Below are 21981 nucleotides of genomic sequence, written 5' to 3' on the forward strand. Positions count from 1 at the left end.
AAAAATATTTATGTCCTTGTCAATACATTCTAAAATTTTTTGATTTTTTTCAGATCAATGATTTTACTCTTCGTAAAATTTTTTCTCGTTTTGAAGAATATTCTCAAAGCGAAAATGATTATTTTCATTAATTTTATGATCTACTAATTTTGTACATTATTCATTTTAAAATATTTGGTCCATAATAAAAAATTTAACATAAAAAATACAAATTTTGTTTTTAGTATTTCTTATGATTAATTCCAAGATTTAAAATATTTATTCTATAATTTAATTTCTATTTTCCATGAAATTTTTAAAAAGTTACGTATAAATATATATATGAATGTGAAATATATAAACATATAAATGGCCTCTTTATTTATAATTATGGCACTGGAAAAATTCTTTTTTTTTTTTTTATTTTTCATATATTTTTTAATCATTTTTAAAAAAGATGATAAATCATTTAGTCTTCATAACCTAAAAATTATTCATATTCTATTTTTTAACTTTTTTTATATTCATTCATTCAATGATGGCAATATTTTGTTTATCGTTGTATATCTTATAATAGATAAGATTTAAAAAAATATTTATAATTAAAAATTATTACAATTAAAGTTGCTTAATAAAATAGCCTTAATAATAGCTCTTTCTAAATTTCTGCAATTGAATCTTTTTTTTTGAAAAAAAAATTTACATAAAATTTATCACGATCAAACATTTTTTGTGTAAAATTATTAATAGTAAAATTTTAAACTCAATAAGAAAAAGAAACATAATCTACAAAGATAAATATATCTACAATACGAAATTTAGCTTACTCGATCTAGTATCAAAATACAAAACAGAACATTGACAAGCATTTCATTTTCAAAATTCAAGTTAGTCACAAAGACATATACTATCAATCAACTATTGCTTGCATTCGCTCAAGAAGTACATTGTTTGTAACGTTGCGCCTTCTGCTCGATTTCTGCCAAATGTTTTTCCATTTCCCCAGTTAACGAGTCAACCTGATCCATCAAGTCGGACAACATCCTCTCATTATCTCTATATACACTCTCCATACCGTCCAAATCCTTAGATTTCGTCGAGGTATCAGCAGTCAGTTCTGAGGCCTTCTGAAGAAGCTTTTTCGCCCTCAATATATTTCCATTACTTTTATTCATTCTTGAATCCAACAATTCATCCGCATTTTTATATTCCATGGCTAGCTCTTTCGTCTTGATATCAACATTCTGCGCTTCCTCGGCAATTTTACGGGCTTCAACACTAATTTCTTGATTCAAAACGAAATCATTCCTTACCGATTGAGTTTGTAATTGTTTCAATCGAGCATCCAAAGAATCAACAGTCTGAGTAGTGCTATTTGCCTGCATCTGAGCACCTTTGGTCACCTCTGCTATCTCTTCCAAATCTTTTTCAGATCTACTAACGTCACGTTCGGCTTGGTTGATCGCTTCCTGAGCACGAGTTTGAGCTTTTTTGGCGTCATTTAACAAAACTACCACTACATTGGCCAATACTTGCTTCTCGATCGCGTCTTCTTTCATTTTAGTTGCTCGGTTTTTCAATTGTTCGGCTAGGTAAAGATCGTCTTTGGTATCCGCGAGAATTTTATCAGAATCAGTCAAGGAACCAACAATACTCTTAATACGATCGGCCAATTCTTTGATTTCATCGGGTTTCAATTGGATGTTCTTGGCCAGTACTTCATTTGCTAAATCTCTGACCATAGCAGGAGTCGGTTGATCTTCATCCAAAGTACTGCGAATTCGCTTATTTATATCGGAAAGATCTTTGCTCACATTGTCAGTTAGATTGCGAGCTTTTAAAGCGTAATTGAAAGCATCTTGAGCATTTGATCTGGCAGCTATTGCATCCCGTTTCACTTGACTCATCTGAATAACCAAAATTTTTTAAATATTATTTTGATGATTAAACTTATATAAATAATAATAGTTCATATAAAAATTTAATTATTACATAAATCTTTGTACAAAAAATTACTTAATAAAACAAAGAAATCTTTTGTTACATATTTGTGAAAATTAAATTGAGATTATTATCTAACAACTAATTCAAAAATAAATATTTATATGTTTAAACAATTAAATAGATAAATTAAATAATTGTTACTTCGATTTCGAATACTACGGTAGCAAATTTTGATTATAATACATTTTTTTATTAAGAAAATTATTATAAGAATTTCAAGTTATAAAAGATTATTTTATTTTATTTTCTTTCACTTTATTTTTCAATATATATATTTATATATTTATTGTTTAAAACATATTTTATTTTCTTTTTCTCTAATTTAAAATCAAGAATAATAAATCATAGTTTTAAAATAAATATTAATAAACATAATTCTTTTTAAAACAGAAATATATAGTGAAGTTAAAAATTTATAATAATTTTAGTTTTTTGTCAAGCAAATTTGTCAAATAAAATTGAATAAAAAACAATAAAACTTACATTGCGAAGCAATTGTTCAGCCTCATCTTTATGACTTTTGATCTTAGCAGCTTGTTTTTTAGCTACATCTAAAGCTTGAGTGGCTTTTGTCATGGCACCCGCATCACAGGATAAACCGCCACAAAAACCACAGCCAGCGCCACCACACACACTACTACAATCAGTCACATTATCTCCACACATTTCTAAATTTAATTCAGGCATAATATTATTGAATATTTTCAATTTTTCGTTTATTTTATTCAACGATTCCTGATTCTTTTCTTGAGCCTCTTCCACAAAACCTCGATTCTTAGCTAATAAACTTTCGGTATGTTTAACGAATCTTTCCGCATCGGTCAGAACATTACTAGTATCGTTTGCCATTTTTTCTGCTTGCCTAGATTGTTCTGCCATTTGTTGTGTAACATTGAGAGCACCTTGTACATTTTCTTCTTGCAATCTCGTCGCGTTTTCCTTGAGATCTGCAGCAGCTTGATGTAAACTATTTGTTCTGTTCTTCAAATTCTTAAGAGCAGCATCACCCAGATTCACCCTTTGGCTAACATTCTCTACAAGATTGTTCACTTCTTCTAATTTCTTAGTCGACGTAGACACATTGTTGTTCAATTCTATGGCCAAATCATTCAATTCATCTAAATCTTGGCTTCTAATAGAAGCATTACTGATCAATGCTTGCACTTGATCCAAAGATTCGACCATATCATCGAATTCTTGACTATAGACACCAGTCGTTCCAATCTTTTGTATCTTCGATGCCTCTTCAATCACGAGATTTGTCTTATTTCTTAAACCAGTTAATGTTAAATCCCAATTGTCAAAACACTCGCCGCAAGGATTACATTGAGGTGCATATCCATAATAGCCACGATCGCATTGATCACATTTTTCGCCACCTATTCCTTTATGACAAATACATGTCCCAGTTTCTCTGTCGCACTGCTGGCTGGCAGAGCCGGTTAAATCGCAATCGCATGGATAACATTCGACGTTTGGATTGCCCCAGAAATTTGTTTGACACTCGTTACAACGTCTCCCTCCGAAACCTGGTCTGCATTCGCAAGTACCATCGTATGGATTGCAACTATAAATAAATAATTAAAATTTAAATAATTTTTAAAAATTGACATTTTTGATTTCTGTTTCGTTTCTTTTCTTTTTTCCATAATTTTAATTTTATTTATTTACCAAGTTTATATTTATTACGTTCACTTTCAAAGACACACAAATATCACAAGTATAATAATACAAGAAATTAATTTATATATATATTATACACATTATGTTATAATTATGTATATATTATATTTATATTATTTTTTATTTCTTTCAAATATTATTAATTATCACAAAATTTATTTATTTCTTTAAGCGACATTTATTAAATTAAAAATATAATATACAAACCTATCGGAGACACTTCCAACAGCATCGCATTCACAAGGATCACAACCTTGGCCACTAGCAATCCTCCAATGATTTTCTTCACAAGAATCGCATAGTAAACCGATCACATGAGGTAAGCAAGGACATTGTCCTGTTCGATGATCACAAGGTCCAGCATTTCTATCTGTACCCAAAACATCACACTGGCAATCCTGACAATCTTGTTCAAGAGCGTTTCCGTAAAATCCTGGTTTGCATATCTGACAGTTTGATCCATCAGTGTTGTACAAACATTGTAGGCAACGTCCAGTATGAGGATCACAATTTCCAGCTAGACGAAGGTCCGTATTGTTATTGCAGTTACAAAACTCACAGCTGCCACCAGGAATCTCAGGATGGCCAAAGTAATTTTCCGCACAGCTTTCGCAACGAGGACCGGTGTATCCGTCGAAACATTCGCAAATCACATCATGAGTCACAGAATCCAAAGAGCAACTCTCAGCATAAGAATGACCAGAATCTATAGTTCCTATAATTTTAAATGAATTTATAGAAAAATAAAATAAACTATTTAAATTTTATGAAAATGATCTGAATTATTAATTGGAAATCTAAACCAAACTGTTTTTATAAAAATATACATAAATTGAAAGTATAAATCATTTTAATAATTATTCAAAACAAATGATCTCATCGATTCTGAAATATTATTGTTATCAATAATCATTGTGAATTTTAGATAATTTTTCGATATATATTTTCATCTTCATCACTATTCAATTTTAATTTCTGAGATATTCATGAAAAATTTTTATTAAATTTTAGATTATAATTGATCCTATACATACATCATATTCTACTTTTTACTGAATATATATTATTCTTTATATTTAAATATTTAATATGTATTTTTTTCTACGTGATATTTTGTCAATAATCTACAAATTTATTGACAAATACATATAAAATGTTAAAATCATTACAGATGAGGAAAAAAATTTAATGATAATGAAATTATATGTACATAATTTTTAAATGTATGTAATAATTAAGTTGATAAGTTGATACAATTTTATTTTTAATCGAATAGAAAATAATTGTAAATTAATATCATAATGAATTACATAAAGTGCAAATCAATAAAATCTAATTTAATCTTTTCTTTTTTTTATTTATTTTTTTTATTATTAAATAATAGAAATAAAGCTCATTACAAAGCGCCTAAATAAAAAAATCTATTCATAATCTAAAGGATTTTTTAAAAATATTTTGATTATAATTAAGATTATAAGTATAAAAAAGTTTTTCAAAATATTGATTTATACAACATATAAATCGGAATCTTTTTTCTAAATAATTATAATAATAAAATAACTTATTCATATTCAGCGAGTAAAATCTATAAGAAATGCCATTGAAAATTATAAAATCAAATTCGTATATGAATAATATGATGATTGTATATAAATAATGAATGATTAAAAAAAAAGTTGTTATTATTTTTTTCATACCTGGACAAGGACACGCTCTACATGGAATGTCCACACCGATCCTAGGATCACCATAATATGTCTCAATGCATCGATCACAATTGTGTCCAGTAGTATAATCTCGGCAATTGATACACGCACCAGTCTTGGAATCACAACTTTCAGCATGACCATTGCACTCGCATCGTTGACAATGAGGGAAGTTCCAAAAGCCAGGTTCACATTGACCGCACGTTCTTCCATAAGTATTCGGTCGACACTTGCATCGTCCTGTTTCAACATCGCAAAAATTGTCCAGCGCTCCTACACCATCGCAATCACAAGATATACAACCCTCTGGGCCGAAGCCATAAGTTCCAGGCGCGCAACGATCACAGCGTCTGCCGACAACGTTTGGTTTACACGGACAAATACCTCCGTAACTCTCACAGAGTAAACTGTGGGATCCAGTTGGATTACATTCACAAGCTGAAATAGAAAAGCAATGAGTTGATAAATGACTTTATATTAATATAAGGTATTTATTAAATTTAAAGTAATTTAGAAAAATATATATATTATTTATTTTCTAAAATCAAAACATATTTAGAATTAACTAGAATTAAAGTTTAAAAATGCTTTAAATTAATATGTTATGCAGAAAAATATGAATAAAATATATGTAGTTTATTCTAAAGATAACTGAAATTGAAAGGATGAATATTAACATTAAATATTTACATATTAGATAAATAGGATTTGAATAAATAAATTTTTATAAATGCAATATAGGGATTGAAACAATTAATAATTGAAATGAAATAGTTATTTTAAAAATTACACACAAATATCTGTGATTCATTTCATCCATAGCATTTATCTCTCATAAATTTATCTTATATTTTATTGAATTAAAAGATAAATTGATATTTTTAATATTAAAATTTTTATATTATTTTTAAATTGATGTGTTTATTGTGTTACATTCTCTTTTGTGGATATTTCAAATAAAATACAAATTAAATATTTATTTTTTTAAATAAAAGAAATTATAATTGTTTAAAATAAAAATTTTTAAATGTTACTATATATATCATATAAAGAGCAATAATATATTATCATATCAATTTTAATTTAATTTAATTTAAATAAAAATTATTACAAATCTTTCTCAGAAATCAATAACATTAACAAATACAAGAAATTAATTTTTTGCATTGCAACAAATTTTTTAAAATTGACTAATTTTAAATTTTTATATATCTGTAATATTTTAGTGGTATTAAAATTTTTAAATTTTGATGATAGCTATTTATGAAAAAAAATTGAGAAACTGATTAAAAAAAAGAATTGATAAATTATAAATAACATAACAGATTGATGAAATTGAAAATTCGTTTTCTACTTACAATGTGCACCGTCGTAAACATAATAACCAATACTGTTTTGATATTGTCTACAAATTTCCGGAATATTATCCCACTCTGTGTTAATATCATTAAAGAATTCACTACAATGATATCTTTCGTATTCTTGTCGACGAAGTTCACCAATTCCAGAAGTTTTGAAGAAAGGAATAGCATCTATTCTCGGCCTCAGAACAATCTGAATAAATTTGAAATTGATACAAATCAGATTAATCAAATTTCTACTTATAGTATAAAAAAATTAATTTTATTGATTAAATAAATATTCAATAAATAAAAACTAAATCAAATTATAAATTAAAAACCAAATACTTAAAATTAATTTCATTTCAAATATTATGTTAATATATTACGTTACTCACAGAATCAACTAAGATGGAAGCAGAAGGTGTATCAATATGATTATTAAATTTACGAAATTGCAATAAGATATTATATCGTTTTCCTGCTTCCAAGCAAATGGATGGTTGTACAACAACACTCCTCGATCTTAAAGGAAGTTGCGCATATAATTGATCATACTCTGGTCTCCATTCAGCACAAGGACCATTAGGATCCACTGGTCCATCTCTTTCAATGATTATTTGGACATTTTCCCAGGATCCTACCTGAATAGGTTCATATCGTACGATAATATCGTACCATAAACTCTTACGAATATCATCAATCGTGAAATTTAAGATTGAACCCTCAAGTGCCTTCATAAATCCGGTACCAGTCCAAGTACTGTTTCTTCCATCGCGATAAGGTTCTCTGATCACTACTTGGCAGTTCTATAACGATAATCAATGAATTATTTATTTATTCTACGAGTTATTTATTTATTTATTTATTCGATAAAAGTAAAAAATAATAATAAGAATAATAATATTATTTTTTAATATTTTAAAAAATATATTTTAATTAATCTTAAGAAGTTTTTAATATTTAATTTTTTTAAATAATTTTGTAAAAATTATATTTACATTTTAAAAAGAAAATTATATTATGTTTCGACAATTTTCCACCTTATTTATTTTCATAACAAAAAAAACCAAAAAAAAAAAAAAACAATTACATCAGTAGCTCTCGATAATTCACCCTCGTAAATCAAAAAGTCCAACGATCCAGTATAGTAACTTTGTTCAGGTTGATTACAAGTTCTGCCACTAACGTGGGGTCTGCAACGACACTGACCAGTAATCACATCACAAGAATTCTCATAGGAACCACCAGGATCGCAATCACAAGGTTTACAACCATCCGGATCTTCCGAGAGACCCCAAAATTCTGGGAGACATTGGTTACAATCACGAGCAGTGACGAAACGTTTACAAGTACATTCGCCAGTGACCATATTACATCCACGATTATCGATAGTGCCCAGAGTATTACAGGTACATGCTAGAAAAATAATGATTAATTTTTGCTTTTTTTTTCAATAAAATGTAAGAAAAAAATCATAATATAGAATAGTATGTCATTATAAATTTTTGTTTTAAAATTAAAATAAAAACGCTGCAAATAAGAATGATAAAATGTAAAATTTCATATAAAATTTCTGTTTTTAATGATACTGATTATATCATTAAGAAATAAATTTCTGCATTTTTGTATTTAAAATAATTTTTTTTTATATACATCAAAAGAAAAAAATAGAAAATAATAGAAAATAATATCCACTTCGTTTTAGAATTGTAATTATTGATTTATCAATATGTTATTGATATCTTAGTTATATATTGATAATATCTAATATATTTTTTTTTACAAATAAGTAAGAATGATTAGAATTCTTATTTTTTCTTATTCAAAATTATTATTAAAATATATAAAAAATGTTAATAAATTGTAAACTAAATAGGATTTATTGAAAAATTATATTATAGTTTACTTCACTCATTTCTATTCATGTCTAGTGATATATCTTTTATAAAAATATATCTTTTATATTTTTTTCTTTTATAAAAGAAATATTTTATAAAATTTAATTATACTGATCTAAGATAAGTTTAATAAGTAATATAAAAACTATAATATTTTTTAAAATAACTTTTATGTAATTTAATACATTCAATGTGGATGATATAAATATACATATACATCATAGAAATTTCTATGATATTTGATATGTCATGGAATTTTTTAAGAAATACCAAAAACAAAAAAAAGTTTTTTGATTTTCTTTTTGTACATGCATTCAGTTCAGTCAAAAATGTGTATTCTTAATTTAGATTTCATTATATTTTTTATTATTTTTATAATTGTTTTTATATTTATCAAAAATCAATATCTATTATCAGAAATCCTCAATTTTTGATACCGCATTGAATGTGAAAATTAAACAAAAAGAAAATTCGAATCAAAATGTTTACAAATCGATACCTTGACATCCCTCAGGATTTTCAGGATCAAAGTTCCAATAACCATATTTACAACGATTACAACGACGACCTTCCACGTTTGCTTTACAATGGCAACGTCCAGATTCATCTCCACTAAGAAGATCAGTTCTCGAATCACATATACCATCATCCAAAGAACCACCAAGATCACAGTCACAAGCTGCAGAAAAATAATAAATAAATTTTTTAATCTATTATAATTTGAAACATATATTAAAAAGAAAAATATAAATAATTAAAACAAGAAATTTTTTCTTTGACTTTTGAAAAAAATATCAATATCATTTAAATAAAATTGAAATTATAAAATATACATAACTTTTGTTATATTAATTTTATACAAATGATTTATTTAATAGCTATTCATTCTATAATAATATTAAACAAGATAAATGATCTTTCTAATAAACTAAATAATTTCATAAATAAACTAATATTATATTATTAATAAATATCATAAATTCAAGTTGATAATTATTAATGTGTTGATTGTATTAATAAATTCTTTTGCACAAATTTTATAATTTTATAGTTTTATAATAAATAAAATTTTATAAATAAATAAAAAAAAAATCCTATTATGAATCCTGTCATAAATTATGATTATGGAAAGACATTTAGCAATAAATATATACAAATAACTTAGAAAACAACAAGAATTTTTCATTCTGTTAAGAAATAAGTTTCTAATTTCTTCTTGTAAAAAATTATATATTAAAAATATTTGATAAAAGATATTTATAAATAAATTTATTTAATCTTAATCTTTTAAGTATAAATTGAAAATTTCAAAAAAATAAAACAAAATCTATTGAAATTTTTTGATTGTAATAATAACAACTTACGTAGACATGCCTCGGAATCAGATATATCTTTCGTGACATCGTGATAGTAAAATGGTTTGCACAATTCGCAGTTTTGACCTCTGGTATTGTGTTGACAATCATCACAAACACCACCAGAAACTCTTCCAGATCTTTCGTAGACAGTTTCATCGAAATGACAGGAATTCGTATGATTATTACAATTGCAAGGTCTACAAGCGTTCGTCTGTTTTCCAACTGCAGGTTTCCAGGGAAGATCATTGTAGAAATCTTGACATTTTTCACAATTTAATCCCGTGGTATTATGAGTGCACTCGCATCTGCCGTGCACCATGTTTTCTTCATTAGCAACTCCAGGAAGTGGAAGACATCTGGAAGCATGGCCATAGCAGGAACAGGATCCACGGATCACCATGTTTTGAATTGCATAATAATATTTTTCTCGAATTTCTGCGCGATTATCAAGAAGATCGTCTCCTAATGTGTGTAGTCTGGTCATATTTATGCGGAGATTGGTGATTTTTAGGAGATTTTGTACTTCCTTCGAATAGGGATTGTCTATTTCTAAGTTTTGGGGCAAGACCCTGAAAATAAACAAATATAATTTATTCTATTTGCATTTATTTAGATTTTATATAACAAATAATTAAGAAAATTTTATTATTTTTTTATAATAGAAATATGATAGAGATATCTAATTAATTTTTATGGATAAATATGTATAGATCATATGAAAATTACAAAAATTTTTTTAAATAAAATTGTAGAATTTGTTAAAATACTAAGGATTGTAATGCAATTTGTTATTTTCAGTTAAAAAATACTTTATGTCGAAAAAATCTAAAATCTAAAAAACTTTAATTTGAATTTTGTAAAATTTATTGCATAAAAGATAAGAAATAAATAGAGCCTGATATTCGTCTATTTTTTTATATCAAAATAATACTCACATCAAAATTTTATGTCAATAACAATACAGCAAAAATGATTTTATTAATAACATTTGGATAATATTCAATATATTAGTTATTTGTACATGTAGTATATAATATATGATGTTGAGAATTTTTTATTAATATCATAAATAATAATTGAATGAAACTAAAATTTTATATTTGGAATTTATCCTATCTCTTATCAAAATTTTATGTTGAATATATAAACTTTTTGAAATTACAATCAAAATTACAACAATAAATAATTTTTAAAAAAATTTCAAAAAAATATAAATAGATACTTTTCAAAATAAAAACTAACAAATTCTTTACGCGAAAAATAATATTCATTTATCATTAAAATAATTATCTTTTTTTTATTTTCGGTTTGATCGTACAAATCTAAATTATCATCAACACAATTTTACAACAATTTTTTAAAAAATATCAATATAATTACAATAAATTAAAATATAATATTAATTAATAGAATAAAGTTAAAAAATAAATTAATCAGAATCAAGAAAGCATATTAGAATTACTTATCGTTTCATAAAAAATCATAACTACCATTACAAGAAGTAACAAATTCATCATTGTAAAATTCATCGATAAAACATCATAAAATTCTGAATCATGAAATGCATCGTTGTGTATTTATTTTGATTATCGTTATTTACATACCTGAAGATAACATCGCCCCCTGTAGATGGCGCCACGCCGGAATATCTCGATTCGCAGATAACATCTGTCAGTTTTTGAGGTGGTCCCGTAGAAGCATGTGGAAAATACTGTTCGCAATTATGCGCGAAATATCGATATACTTGCCATGTTTTACCAAAATCGTACGATCTTTCAATTAACATTGACGCAGGTCTAAATGTCTTGAAGCGGATGATGATATGGGTGAAATGAAATTCAGCTTCGAGATCGAAGCGTATCGTAACGTTTTCTACCCCATTTTCCGCTTGCCACCAATTTTTAGACCAACTGTTGGATTAAATTAAAGGGAAATTAAGAAGAATTATAACAATCGTAATATATAGAATGAGTCTTGTAATGTGATCATTTGAAATAACTCATAAATTTGTTTTATGAAAATATATTTTATAAAGTAATGATGTAGATTAACTTTTTTCTATATATCCTATATATATATTTTCCTATACATAATAAACAAATTCTTATAAATTCCTATAAACAAATTTTTTTAATTTTTGAGATATTTGCAAAAAATGTTTATTCAAATTAGCATTCAATATTATAAAAAATTAACTTAATCTAAATTCTATTTTAATTTATTCAAAAGTGACTTCGATCTTTCTCGTTCATGTATACATAACATAATAAATAAATATTATAAACAATATTTTTAATTTAAGAAGAAATCTTAAGAAATTAGCATTAAATATAATATAACATAATGATTAATATATTTTTACAAATATTTTAAAAACTAAAAGAACTCTATATATTGTATGAAAAAAATTGTTCAGAAAAAAATAAACTTAGTTATATATCAAGATCATTGAAATCAGTTCTACTCAATTGTATTTCTTTTATACAAAAATTATATGCTGTAAAAAGAAATAAAATTTGGAAATAAAAAAATACAAAAAAAAAAAATAATTTTTCTAAAAATAGACAGAGAGAAGAAATCGATCAATTGAAGATCGATTTTATTTTTTTAATAAAATTATGTATTTTTTAACTGATATAGATATAGATTATTATTTTTATTATCCTTATTAAATTGTATATATATATGAAAAATAAAGAATACGCAAAATTCTTCGTGTGTTTTTGTTTTGCATTTTACAAAATTCAAATTAAAATATCTTCTAAACTAATAATTTTTTATAATGAATAGGTTTTTACAGAAAATAATAATCTACATTTATTATTAATGTACTAAAAAATACATAATTTCGCTAAAAAATAAAGCTGATCTTTATATATCTTATATTTTCATTTATAAAAAAATTAATAACAGAAAATTATATTTCTTTTTATCATTTATAACTTTTGTATAAAATATTTTTTCATATAAGAAATAATTTATGAGTTATTTCAAATGATTATATTACGTGCTCAACTCGTACAATTAATTGTTTTTACTTTGAAGACAATTTGATGTTTATTTCATTGCTGTATTATTATTTTAATTTGATGGCAGTGAAAACTTTTGATTTAAATATAATGAAAATAGGTAAATTTAATGAATTTTAAACACTTCTATGAAATTATTAAATTAAATGTATCCAAAAAAAAATCTGAAAATATGAATAGATATTACATAGAAATTTTTTTTTTAATTTTTTTAAAATATAAAAGATTGAATATATTCAATTTTTACTAACTCAGTAACAATATTTTCAATATTGTGTTGTTGCTTCGGCATCGATGCATCACAAAAGAAACATTTCTTTCGATCCTTCAAATGCGAAACAATACAGTATCTTTCTGGTCCCTTAAGTCCACAAGTAGAGGACGCACTCAATCGATCTTTTCGACCGATTAATAGATTTCCTGTTGAGGGATAACACGAACTCTGCTCGCAAGGATGCCTTTTTCGTGCTGGACCTAAAGACAACGAAATGAAAGAAGAAAAAAAACAAAAATGTATTCACGAAAAATACATTAAGTTAGCCATTATTTTAATTTTCTTTAACTGATATCATTACTGGCAATTATAAATTAACTATCAATTTATTATTATATACATTATGTTAACAAAATCCCCAGGAACCAAGAATTAGTGATCGAAAATATAATATCTAGGATATCCAATAGTATCACCTCATCAATTAGATTAAGAAGATACGAAGAAAGAAATTAATATTATTCTTACTGAGCTTTTATTTTGAAAAAAGAAACTATTTTACTATTTTATTAAAGAGACAGAGGAAAAGAGAAAACATATTATATCCTTGAATTACACAAAGCAATCTATGTTAGATAAATAAATCATATACGAAGTTTTAGTTTTATTAAACCAAAATTATTAAACAGCAGATATCATTGATATATTAATTGTACATTTATACTGGTTTAATTATAAATCTTATTTTGTTCTGTAAAAACAAGAATAAGTTTTAAATGAGCAACATTATCATGCTGGTTTTAATCGAGTGTGAAACCAGCAAGAATGCGCTACCTCTTGGGTTCGGAATGCTCAGCTTTGGCCAATAATGGCGCTCTTCGATCACCTCCGATATATCCCCTCTCTGGATTGATCCTATAACATCCTCATTTTTATCTCTGCTTATATCATTTTTATCTCTGCTAATATCTATGTTTATAACAATGAGCAATAAGATATTCATATATTTGCAAGACCTTTGAAGAATCGATTCTAAAATCCAAAATAAAATATCAAAACAAATCCAAAAGTTGATATATAAATATTTATAAAAATATTTCTTTTATTAAATTATAAGCAATTAAAATTTAAAAAAAGTAAAACAGAAAGAGAATACTCTGTTTCCATCATATTGCTGTTATATATTGTTGCCATGTCATTTGATCTAATGCAAATTTTATTGTTTATAATTTAATAAATAAGCTAAATTATAAATGAAAATAAATAATTTCTTGGAAATTTTTGAAATGAGATTTTTTAAAATTTTTTAAATAAGAATTTTTTTAACTAGATCGCAATCTTTCTAAGATTAATAAATATTTTTGTATATATTTTTGTAATTTTTGTTTTAATGTCTAGAATCAATCTTCCAAAAATGTCGCACGAATACATTTATATTTTGTATTATTCTATGCAAAAATCGATCAACAAGGTTTAACTGATTATTATTGAAATAATTTCAAGCTATATTTTTTTTTTTTTTTGTAAAAAGTTTTGTTCTCGCAAAAATTTTTCTTTATTAACGAATTTTCAATGAAAAATATTGATCAATCATACGCTCTACGATTGACTAATGTTTTTCGTTAATAAAACTCAATAAAACGAAAATTTTTACAAAAAAAAAAAGTTGTTTAAAATCATTTAAACAATCATCAATTGATTGAATTTTTGAGACAATTTGTATATCTTTTCATAAAAATTTGAAATTTATTTAATCTAATTAATAAAATATTATATAATTAATAAAATAAATATAGTTTTAATATGTTTAATATTTCCTTTTATGATAGAGCTTAAATATCCTGAATGTTTTCTGAATATTAAATTGCATTACTTAATAAACTTACTAATAAACTTATGATCAGGTAATTATGATTTATTATATAGATGGGAATTTGAAATTTTGAAACAAAACATCAAATTTTCAAATCTCGAAACTTTTCTTGCTATTTTTGTAATTTGAAATCCTCTAAATCCAAATAAAAAATAATTTATTCAGATAAATAATTTTACGGCAATATGAAGCCACTTTTATTTATTTAATAATTTAATTGAATTTTTGTTTAGATTTTAAATTTATTTTTATTAAAATAATTTTATTAATTTATTATAATAATATACTAATAATATACTAATAATGAGTATGACAAAACTATTTAAAATTTTTCCATAGAAAAAAAATATTTTTTAAAATATAATTATAACATGTTTCTGTGTTATATTTTTTAATATATTTTTACTATAAGTAAATATAATTATTAAGATTATATGAAATTATTATTAAATGAAATTTGAAATAAATTCAAAAATATAAATGAAAATTTTAAATTATTTATTATAAATATAAAATAGAAAAATATAAAGAAAATTAAAAAATATAAAGAAGAAAAATATTAAAAATAGATTTAAAAATATCAATATTTATTTATATAATAATATAAATTAACTATGTAAATATATAGAATCTTAAGTAAATTTAAAGTATGTATTTAATTAAATATTTTATAACTATTATGTATATTTTTGAATTTGTTTTAAACTTCACCCATATAATTTCGATAGTTATAATTTACTTATAATTAATATTATAATATTAATAACATTTTAAAAAGTTGTGTATAATTATATTCATATGATTTTAACACACAGTTTAAATATTTAAATTATAAAAAAAAATATATCATAAAAATTTAATTTTTTGTAACAAAATAACTATTGTTATTATTAATTAATTATAAATCCAATTTTGAAAAATTTCAGAATTCAAATTTATTAATAATTTTTTACAAAAGAGATATTATTTAATTTAGATTAGAAAAGGAATTTTGAATTTCGAAAATTTTACAAATCTAAGAAGAAAATTTAAAATCAAAAAATTTTACAATTTCATGTAAATAAAATTAATATTAATTATTATTTTTTTATTTTTCTAAAATATTGAAAAAAAGTAACTTACCTCTATGTACAGGTCTTTCTCTGGAATATTGCGGATCAGCTGAATCTAAAAAGAAAAATAATTTAATTAAAAAAATTGAAAATAAATATGCATGTTTTTTCTTTCATAGGAATTTGAATCTATTAATTAATTTGTATTGAAAATTCCAAGTTTATGTGAAAGAAGTAAGATGTAAGAAGAATTCTAAAAATATAAAGAATATCTAATTTTATTATCTTCTTTTTATTTACAATTTTTTCTTTTTTTCGAAAATTAACATGGATAAGAAATTTAAGATAAATTGAATAAATTGAATATATTAAATAAATTGAAAATCAGAATAAATTGAATAATTCAGTTATATATTAATTTTTAATTTTTTTATATTATTATTTTAAAAAATTATTTTAAATTGAATGAACAAATGATATTATTTTTTTTTATTAATTAAATATGTTTTAACGTTTGATAGAAAACCGATGATTATTATATTATTATTAATTTCTCGAAAGAAATTTTAAACGAAACCGGAATTGTGCAGTTATCAAATAGTTCTTACTATAATATATAGCGGTTGGGGCTATCGCAAGAAACAACCGGATGTTTATGATGTATCTTTTGTGGAAATCACCGTTAAAAATAAATAAAAACTCTTATATTTAATAAGATTTATAAAATTTTTATTATTATTATCGAATTCAAATAATTGATTATTATTATTTTTTTATTATTATATTATTTGTTATGAATACTAAGTTCTTATTTTATATCATATGTAAATATTTTACGATAACAGAACAAAATTTTATTTTTAGAAAAGTATTTCATTATAATGAATATCTTATCATTTCATATTTTTCACTTTATAATATTCAATATTTCTTATTTTTTATTTTGTTTCAGAAATGAAATTTTTAGATTTAAAAAATCAAAATATTATATAATCTGTAAAGAAAATCTTACTCTTTAATAAATAAAATTTTATTAAAACAAAAATGAAATGAAAATTTATGTGTTAATGCTTTTCAGTGCTTTTCTTTTTTTATATAATAAAAAATAAATTATTGAAAAATTATAATATGACAAAAAATTCAAATGTTCTAATATAGGATTATTATTATTTTACAAAATTGTTGAGTTAATATAGCGATTATAGATATTTTCCATTTTTTAAATGTATATATAATATGCAAATTATAGAATAAAATACAAAATATAGAAAATTTTACAAGATAATTTTTAGTGAATTAATAACGATGCGAAACGTCTTTTAATCTTCTTGTTTTAAATTTTTAGAATGCTTAGATTTTAGAAACTGAAATAAACTTGAGAAATTCAAAAGAAAGGGGTCGACGGGTCGAATCCCTATCTAATCGTAATGGATAAAACTACATCCTAAGACCAGTGAATGGAAAGCATGACGTGATCAAAAATAGATGAATTTCAACTAGTTACGTATTTCATTTTAACAAAATGTTTTTTTTTATTCAATAAAAATTAAATATTATTTTAAATATTCGAAAACAAAAAATGCGAAATATATTAAAAAAATATATTTTTATTTTTTTTTATTAATTATAAAAAAATCTAAATTCATAAAGATAATAATAAATTCATATAAAAATTTTTATTCTAATCTATTTTAAATTAATCATCATTAGTAATCTTATTCATGTAAGCAATAAAATTTTAGAAATGATATAATTCTAAATACTAAAAGAAATTATCAATAACTGAGATATGTTATTGATTAATTGACACATTGTTAATAAAATGTATTAATAAATAATACTTACTTAATACAATTGTTATTGCAAATAACAATATTGCCAAAATTGCTTGAACTGATATTCGAGACATTTTCTTTCTTCTTCTTTAGCTGTTTAAATTTTTAAATCCGATTTAATCTGAAATTTGAAAAAAAAATTTTTATAAATAAAATCTTATATTTTATAACATTCTATAAAAAAATAAAGAATTTGAAAATTTCTTAATGAAAATTTTAATAAAATCTAATATATAAAATCTTATCTATCAAATTAATAAATAAATATATATTTTATACAAATAATGAATTAATAAATATTTTTAATTTGAAATTATTATAATTAATTTTTTGTTAAGTTAATATTTTTTTGAAAATTCAATGAATCACTTAGCTTACAAAAATATAATAATAATCTAAATAAATAAAACTCTACAAATATTTAAAGTTTTTACTTTAAATTTAAAAAATATTTCACAAAAAAAATTTCTATAAGCATCAAGAATTTTATAATGCACTATTATATTGTATTACATTATAAATCATTTAAGTATTTATCGTTTATTTTTTTTACGATACGATGAATCACCATGATTATATTGATAGTGTGATACAATATTACTTTTCATTTTATTTTGTAACATAAAATAAAATAAAAACTGGAATTTTCTTATTGAAATTTCTTAATGAAATTTCATTATTTTAATTTCGATCATTTTTAATATAAATTATTTTAATGAAATTTTAAATTCTGAACGTAATTCTCCTACATTAAGAGATTAAAAACAATAAATAAAATCCAATATATAGCTTATTTATAATGCATCGTGGTATTTGGTGAAAGAATTTGAATTAAAAATAAAACACTTATCATTTATAGATGTACTAACTATTATTATATTTTTGTATTTTAATTATTTATTTCTATATTTTAATTATTTAATATTTGCCTATAAAAATCGTTATAAATGAAATCCGGTTTTATAAATGTTTATCGCACATATAGTTCAGTGACCAAACTAATGCTTGTGTAGATCTGGAACGTCTGATAAATTGCTAGTCGTTTATATTGAAACAAAAAATGCGAAAAATTTGTAATGTATATTTTCGTAATAAGATGTTTCATAATTAAAAAAATATTTTTATTTCAAAATTGAGTAATTTTGATGACTTAATGTAATTTGATTATTAATTTTTTTAATTAGAATAATTAGAATAATTTTTTAAGATTATTAGATAATTAGAAATTAAAAAATACATATTTATATTTTATAATAAAATATAGTTGTCTTTTAATTAGAAATTAAAAAATATATATTTATATTTTATAATAAAATATAGTTGTCTTTTATACTCAAGATAATATGTATATTATATATATTTAAAATAATATATAATCTCATATTAATATTGTATTTTAATGTATTTTATTTCATAAAAAAATTATTAATACTATTCAATTCTTACTTCAAAATAAGAAGCTAATAAAATAACTAAATTCTCTTAGAATAATATAATATAAAATTAAAATTCAAAATTCTAAAACTTAAATACAAACTTAAATGCAATTAAACTAATTTACACAATTAATGTAAAAACAATTATGAATTAAAATAACATTCAATTACAATAATTCATATACTCACTTAGTTCGATATTTTTTATTCCAAGTATCAAATTTTCAAATCAAAATCCATTTAAAATTTTGCTAATGAACAAAATCTTCAAAAATCTAATCAAAATCAGACACACTCATGCACATATATATATATATATATATATATATATATATATATATATATATATATATATATATATATATGTGTATATATATATACATATAAATTACACATGAACTTCCAATCATATCAATCAATCTTCCATCGCATCCTTGTTCCTTGTCAATAGAAAAACAAAAAAGGAGCATTGTTTCACATGTAATTAAGCTTGAAAACAAGCATAAACAAATTACAACTGTGCTTGAAAACGCAGCGACATCAAGTATGAGAAACGAGAATAACAGGAACGAACGGCGAGAAACTTCTTACCTAACTCGATGTGCCTCCCTTGAGAATGTATCTCGTGCCATGAGCAGATAGACGGCTGGATCCACAATTATGATCGAACGAAACAAATAGATCAATCGAAAACCGATGATCTAAAACACATTCGATTTCCGCGATGCACCGTGCCGATCACTAGATAAAAAATGTATGGGAGAGAGAGGCAACCGTCGTGTGGACGCCTCTTATGACGCGTCTCTCTCGCGTCTCTCTGTTAAGGAGAACCTCCGACAGCGACCAGTGCCGTACAAAGAATAAGGTCCTTTCCTGTCAGCTTGTGACGAGGGTACTGACGCAGTCGAGAGACAAAGTGAAGTTCTTAAATCTGAGTAGAGGAACATGTGCGGGGGCGACCAGAAGAAAAAATTTTATAGAGAATTAACCGTTTGCAGTTTTAACGGAAGAAACTGTCCTTTCATTTATTTTTATTAATTTGATGAATTGATATATTAAGAAAGTTTGAACGAAAGATAAAATAGAAAGAAATTGAATGAAATAGTCATCATATTTTATTATATTGATAATTTTAAGAATTGCTATTGAAAAAAATGTTAAATTTTTAATGAATTTAAGGAATTTTTTTATGAAAGATTCAAAGATTTTTTTTAAAACTATTTAAAAAATGTTGTAAAAAATTAATATTTATCAAAATAAATTTTATATATATATATATTATATATATATTTTATATATATATATTTTTTTTATATTATATATATATATATATATTATAATATTATATTAACATATGTATATAGTAGATAGAAATATAAAAAAACTTGGAAAATTAGGAAAATGATAGAAAAACAAAATAAAGTGAAAAAAAAGAAAATAAAATGAAAAATATAGAAGATAAATAAATGGGTATCATATTTTATACATTTTTTTTAAATATTAGAAATTATTTAAAAATATTTAAAATATTAAGATTTCAAAATTTTTCAAAACTTCAAAACTCATAATTTCTACTTTGTTTATTATGAGTTGCTAATTTTATTCTTCAATCTTTTGATAATATTAAACATGAATTTTTATAATTGTATTGTACAAATAAAAATTCAATAAAGAAAGTAATGATCACAGTACAATAAACCATTGTATATAAACTTAATGGCTAGTATAACATGTTTAATGCAATTCGTATGTATAGTTGCATTAATATTTCGTTTTGAAAATATAAAGTTTTTGTATTAAATTATATATAGTCATATATAATTATAGTATTATATTTTTCATATAAAAAAAATTATAGAAATATGAAAAATTTAAAATCTATTTGATATTATATAACAAAATTTATAATAATATCAATATATAATATCAATTATAATACTTTTATAATAAAATAAGTTTATTCATGATATATAATATTATATATATTAAATATATATTTTACAATTAAAAAATATTTTCCATATAATTCATATCACGATATTCTTTTACATCAGATAGTACACATGTGCAGCACACTTGTATTCGTTTTTCTTTACCTCTCCTCACTTTTGTTTATAGCCAATATTGTTAAATATCTCGATCCTTCTTCAACTATAATAAAAAATTTTTTCTATGAAAATAATTTGATATAATATCTTCTGAGATTAATTTTGACTGAAATAGAATAATCATGAGCATTTACGAAAATGATTAGGATAGTTTTTGACTATTTAACCACGTTTCTTATTGAGATTTAAGATACATTATATTCATACATTGTATATTTTTCAATAATTTCAAAAGAAATATTTTTTAACAATAATAATTTTTCACTTCATTGCATTCTTTTTATTTTTAGATTTTAAGATTTACTTTTAATCTTATTATTGATTAATCATAGAGAGAAAAGTTTAATTAGATAGTTTAATAAAAGTTTAATAAAAATTTAATAAAAATCTAAAAAAAATGAATTAACATAAATATATACATAACAAAATGAAAATCTAAAAACTAATCTTGAATCTTCTATTA

General features: G+C 23.0%; 1 protein-coding gene across 2 annotated transcripts; it reads right to left on the bottom strand.

Annotated features, from left to right (window-relative positions):
- Nucleotides 1-778: 778 nt before the first annotated feature.
- LOC726736 (laminin subunit beta-1) lies at nucleotides 779-20289 on the bottom strand. 2 transcript variants are annotated; one of them, XM_006571766.3, is made up of 15 exons: nucleotides 20002-20289; nucleotides 17985-18095; nucleotides 16210-16254; nucleotides 14049-14129; nucleotides 13252-13474; nucleotides 11576-11881; nucleotides 9978-10540; nucleotides 9113-9292; nucleotides 7806-8131; nucleotides 7111-7521; nucleotides 6731-6926; nucleotides 5364-5810; nucleotides 3874-4381; nucleotides 2467-3550; nucleotides 779-1886 (listed from the first exon to the last, which is right to left on the bottom strand). In XM_006571766.3, the coding sequence occupies exons 2-15, from the start codon at nucleotides 18046-18048 to the stop codon at nucleotides 915-917; spliced, it is 5406 nt and encodes a 1801-aa protein (XP_006571829.1). In that variant the 5' UTR covers nucleotides 18049-18095; nucleotides 20002-20289; the 3' UTR covers nucleotides 779-914. The 2 variants fall into 2 exon arrangements, with proteins under 2 accessions (XP_006571829.1, XP_001122457.2); XM_001122457.5 differs by lacking the exon at nucleotides 14049-14129.
- Nucleotides 20290-21981: the final 1692 nt, after the last annotated feature.

This window comes from Apis mellifera, linkage group LG13, assembly GCF_003254395.2.
Source record: "Apis mellifera strain DH4 linkage group LG13, Amel_HAv3.1, whole genome shotgun sequence".
Taxonomy (NCBI): Eukaryota; Metazoa; Arthropoda; class Insecta; order Hymenoptera; family Apidae; genus Apis; species Apis mellifera.

Coding starts and splice junctions, on each gene's coding strand:
- LOC726736 (XM_006571766.3), bottom strand. CDS start 18,048: ATGTCTCGAATATCAGTTCAAGCAATTTTGGCAATATTGTTATTTGCA. Junction 16,255..17,984: donor TGCAATAACAATTGTATTAA/GTAAGTATTATT, acceptor TTTTCTTTTTAG/ATTCAGCTGATCCGCAATAT. Junction 3,551..3,873: donor GTTGGAAGTGTCTCCGATAG/GTTTGTATATTA, acceptor ATTTATTTATAG/TTGCAATCCATACGATGGTA.